The following is a 5000-nucleotide window of genomic DNA, read 5'->3' as shown; positions in this document are numbered from 1 at the left end:
GCTTTCTCTTCCCATCTGCTGTCCAGTACAAGGCTGTCTTGGGAAGTGACCCTTTTTCCATTCTGGCCACATGACCCAGCCAACGCCATCTTCTTCTTTTTATTTGGCTATCAATGCTAGTGCAGTCAGCTTTCTTTAATAGATCCACTGTTCTTATTTTTGTAGGCCAAAATAAATTAAAAATTCTTTTTAAACACTTGTTCTGAAAGGCTTCAAGTTTATGTATTAAGGAGGATGTCATTTTCCAGCTTTCACTTCCATAAAGCAGTACACTTAAAACATTGCTCTTGTATATTTTCAGCTTTGTCTTTCTCATTATTTGCTTTGATTTCCAAAAGTTTTTCAGCATGCCGAAAGCCTGATTTGCCTTTTGAATTCTGTGCTTGATATCGTGTAAATGAGTTGTTGGATTTAGCCAGTGGTGGATATTGTAATAGTTTTTGTACAAACGAGCTCCAAGTACTGTCTAGAAATTTAGTTTCGACTCCCAGCAATTCTATTATCTGTTTTCTCGAAACATGCTCCATGTCTTTCAAGCCTTTCTCTTTCCTACAATGTTCCTCTCTTCATTCAGACCTCAAAAACACGCCCGCGGGCGTGCGATTTTCATAGGCGTGCGTGCACACAGATTTATGCGTTTTCGCAGACATCACCAATCTATGTTGACTCAATTTACGCCCCAGGATGTCGACGCTCTCCAAAAATAAACAAAATCACAATTCCACGGATTAAACGCCCACTGTTTTCTTGTTGTCAGAAACATTTTAATTCTAATATCGATCGATGCATGTGGCCTTCACCTTTTCAAAAGGTCCCTGACTCACCACTTATATACATTCTCCAACAATACGGGGAGAGGGGGGGGGGGGGGGCATTTTAATCGACCGATGTTTGAAATAAAAGTTGTTATGAGCAAAATGATTTTAGATGATGATGATGATGATGATGATGATGATGCGTTTTATCACAGAGCACGGCAAACAGAGTGACAAGCACTCGCTCTTCAATCAACAGTGACAATGATAATAATGTATGGCATTGTCAAATACCGGAGCGTTATGTTCAGCATGTGTTGGTTCGTCAGCCCCATATCCGATGCATTCAGTTATTGGTAGCTACCATCCATAGCTACTTTAGATACATGCCGATCAACCCAAATTGGATTCAATAGTCTGATGTCACGTCGCCCAGCAACGCCGACCATCGTGGTTCTAAACAAAGAAAATCGGTACTTTTTATTCTTCATGCTGGCTAGAACATTTCATATGTCTTGTGATCAGAATGTGTAAAAGTCAAAACATGATCAGATTTATAATGTTTTTTTTTCCCCTCTGGAGACGCTTTTATGCTCGTCGGAGAAGTATTTCATAAGGGCGTCCGCCATTGTTCCGATAGTTTAGAGCCAGTTTCTAAGTTACCATGCGTCATTACGAGGGAAGTGACGTTACGACTGTTGAAGCGTATTGTGAGCATCCGGATTCTTAACACTTTTAATAAATTTTGGACACAGGCCAAATAAGAATGTTTGACATCGCACTGTGTGTCAAAACATCACGATTTGTGCTCACAAACTGCAAAATCACCCAATAAGGATGATCGGCATCCAGTGAAGGTGGTTTTGGTAGCTACTACCTAAACTACTATCAATAGATAGTATGCGCTTGGCTAAGAAGCTCATAACATTGCCATCCGGAAGTATAACAGACCAACATACAACACTATGTGTAACCATGAACTATTATAGTCTGGTTAATACAGTTTAGTGAGAATTACTCACAAACGCGGTTGGCAAAATACAATAACAAAGGCTTGAGTGACGTCATCTTCGTTCTATCGAAAGACACCTCGAATACTAGGCCTCGGACAATCGTCATAATGTAAACAATGGCAGTGATGGTAATCAGCGGACGACTGTGCGGCTATGTGGTCTAGTGGTATGGCACTCGCTTACGGATCGGAAGGTCCTGGGTTCGAGCCTCGCGCTCGGCGCATAGTTGAGTCCTTGGAAAAGGCTCTTTACTCACATTCTCTCACCGTACTCTGGTGTAAAATGAGTACCTGGCCGTTAACAGCGGTGTCTTTGTCCGAAAAATTGTAATATCGCCTAACAGGCGGCATGTCCTGTCCTACATGTTAAATGTTGCTGTTGACCAGGGACCCCCTGTAAAGCGCTTTGAGCACATTTAGTGGATATTGCGCTATATAAAGTTCAATTTGTATTTTTTATTTTTTTTTAAACATAGGTTTTACTATCGATGATACGCGTCTTAGTAAAATGCACACTGTTCTACCGCTTGATCAATAGAGCCAATACAGAAAACCATTGTGTAAATTTAAACGTTTATAGCACCATGGAGAAATTTGTGTGATAATTTTTCACCTATTTGGCGGTATAAAAACAATAACAATGATCAGAGACAGTTCGATACCATTCAAATTATTATTGTTTGTAAACAGCCAACTTTGTTTGTCCGAGCACTTGTGAAGGTGTGTTACAAATTCCACGTTTTGATAGGTCAAAAATCCACTGGTTAATGTCAAATCATAATTCGTTTCTAAAATATAACTCGACCAAGTTTAAAATGCATGGCGTATATAATATATATATATATATATATATATATATATATATATATATATATATATATATATATATATATATATATATAGAATTGAATCGTGTTTGATACAAATATGGTACGAAAAGTGCTCGACATGTAGTAATGGAGCGAATTATTATTTAAAATATTTACCACAATGTTTGGGGCAGTCTACATCAATGTTTCAGGCTTAATTTGCCATCTTCAGGACTGAGTTGTTTTGTTGACTGTTGTTGTTTCTTGAAGTGGTTCCGGTTTGAAGTTAATTAAGAGGAATTTGCGCCGATGGGGACACTTTCCGTAGATCTCACTTTTCATGTTGATTCTAACAAACAATGCTTAGAATCAAGTTTAATTTACTAAGCCACAGTCACAGAAACTAAAACAAACAAGCAAGAAAAATATGTAGGACTAACAGAAAATAATTTCAAAACAAGATACAACCTCCACACCTCAACATTTAGAAACACTAACAAAAAAACATCCACAAAACTCAGCGAACATATTTGGAAATTAAAAGACAACAAAATAGACCACAACATTTCATGGAAAATTTTATCTAAAGCAACAGGATACACACCAACATCAAAACAATGTAGCTTATGCCTGGAAGAAAAATATACTATAATCAAACAACCTCATGAAGCCACACTCAACATGAAAAGTGAGATCTACGGAAAGTGTCCCCATCGGCGCAAATTCCTCTTAATTAACTTCAAACCGGAACCACTTCAAGAAACAACAACAGTCAACAAAACAACTCAGTCCTGAAGATGGCAAATTAAGCCTGAAACATTGATGTAGACTGCCCCAAACATTGTGGTAAATATTTTAAATAATATATATATATATATATATATATATATATATATATATATATATATATATATATGTATGTGTGTGTGTGTGTGTGTGTGTGTGTGTATCTATCTATCTATCTATCTATCTATCTATCTATCTATCTATCTATCTATCTATGATCAAAGTTATGTGTTTTCTCCGAAGATTGGAGTTTCATTACTATGAGTCAGAGAAATGACTCGGCATTGGTTATGATGGGAAAACCAACCTTAGTCATTTCTTCTTGATAGAGGGATAAACATGTTTGTTTTATTTTTCTTTCATCTTTTCTTTCTTTTTCTGTTATTTTTTACAGGGGGGGGGGATAAATAAAGAAAATGTCAAATGTGTAAACATTCCGTACTGCTGTACTGTCGCATTTATTCTCTCCCCACCTCTCCCCCCCCCCCTCTCTCTCTCTCTCTCTCTCTCTCTCTCTCTCCCTCCTCTCTCTCTCTCTCTCTCTCTCCCTCTCCCTCTCTCTCCCTCACTCTCTCTCTCTGTCACCCCCCCCCCCCCCAATAAATTCAAACCTGAATCGTTTTCTTCTTCATCACATTTTTATCGCCACATGGAAAAACCCAAAACTCATTTCGTGCTCTGGAGAAAAAGAGATTGTTGCCTCGTGATGGAGGGGGGGGGGGGGGGTTGTCGTCGGGCTGGGATTGAAGTGATGATAATGGATTTAGAGTATTAATACCGCCGGCTTAAGTCATTCAGACATGGCATGTTTTGCCAGCCCGTTCGTTCACTGTGAGCTGGTTATTAATTAATTCATTTTACCGCACGTGCCCACAACACGATAATCTTGAGTAGGTAACCGGTGAGAGCGGAAGTTCTGGCCTGACTGTTGTACTCTGAAAAAGTAAAACAACACATTTTTGAACATTTTTAACCAGAATTATTGATCGATTAAAATTATCTTATCTTGTCCCAAACTCTCAACCCCCAAGGACATAATGTTTTGTCACAACGTGACAGGACAAGGAAGTGCGGTTCAATAGCTTAACACTTTAGTCACTTTTTGGCCAGAAAGATTTTCATATTCTCTCTCTAATATTAAGTTTCTTATCCGTTAATCTATCTACTCATTCGTCCTGCCGTCGTCGTCGTCGTCGTCATCATCAGCAGCAGCAGCAACAGCATCATCATCATCTCATCATCATCATGATCATCATCATCATCACCACGCAATGAGGAATGGATCAACACTAACACCTCCACCAACACCACTACTACTGAATTAACCGTTATTATCACTCATTCTCTTTCCTTTTCAGTCCAAGCTCTGCCTTCAGGGAAGAACAACTTTCAACTACAATGCGGAGACCCATTCGAAGGCGGCTCAACAGATTCCAATACAACTGAAACCCTCGCCGTAGATCTAGGGCCTCCAACTGTCTACTCCGCAAACAAGACCATCATACTGACCAAGGGAGATAACTTCTCTGTCGTCTGTTCGGCCTCCAAAGCGATCCAGTGGAATTACAGACTTTCGTCTAAACAGGTAATGGAGAGATTGGTAATTTTTAGATGGCCAGTGAGGTTCAATTATTTTGA

General features: G+C 39.0%; 1 protein-coding gene across 1 annotated transcript in view; it reads left to right on the top strand.

The window, feature by feature from the left end:
• LOC144971598 (vascular endothelial growth factor receptor kdr-like) overlaps positions 1-5000 on the top strand; it is a gene marked incomplete in the record, with an annotated part of 140027 nt that overhangs the window by 68153 nt on the left and 66874 nt on the right. The window contains 1 exon segment of the mRNA XM_078912665.1: positions 4721-4947. Within this exon segment, the coding sequence (XP_078768791.1) occupies positions 4721-4947 (227 nt within the window).

This window comes from Berghia stephanieae, chromosome 4 (genome assembly GCF_034508935.2).
Source record: "Berghia stephanieae isolate SIO BIC M18660-M18661 chromosome 4, UCSD_Bste_1.3, whole genome shotgun sequence".
Lineage (NCBI taxonomy): Eukaryota > Metazoa > Mollusca > Gastropoda > Nudibranchia > Aeolidiidae > Berghia > Berghia stephanieae.
The sequence above is the reverse complement of the archived record's forward strand: the minus strand, read 5'-3'. Positions and strand labels throughout refer to the sequence as shown.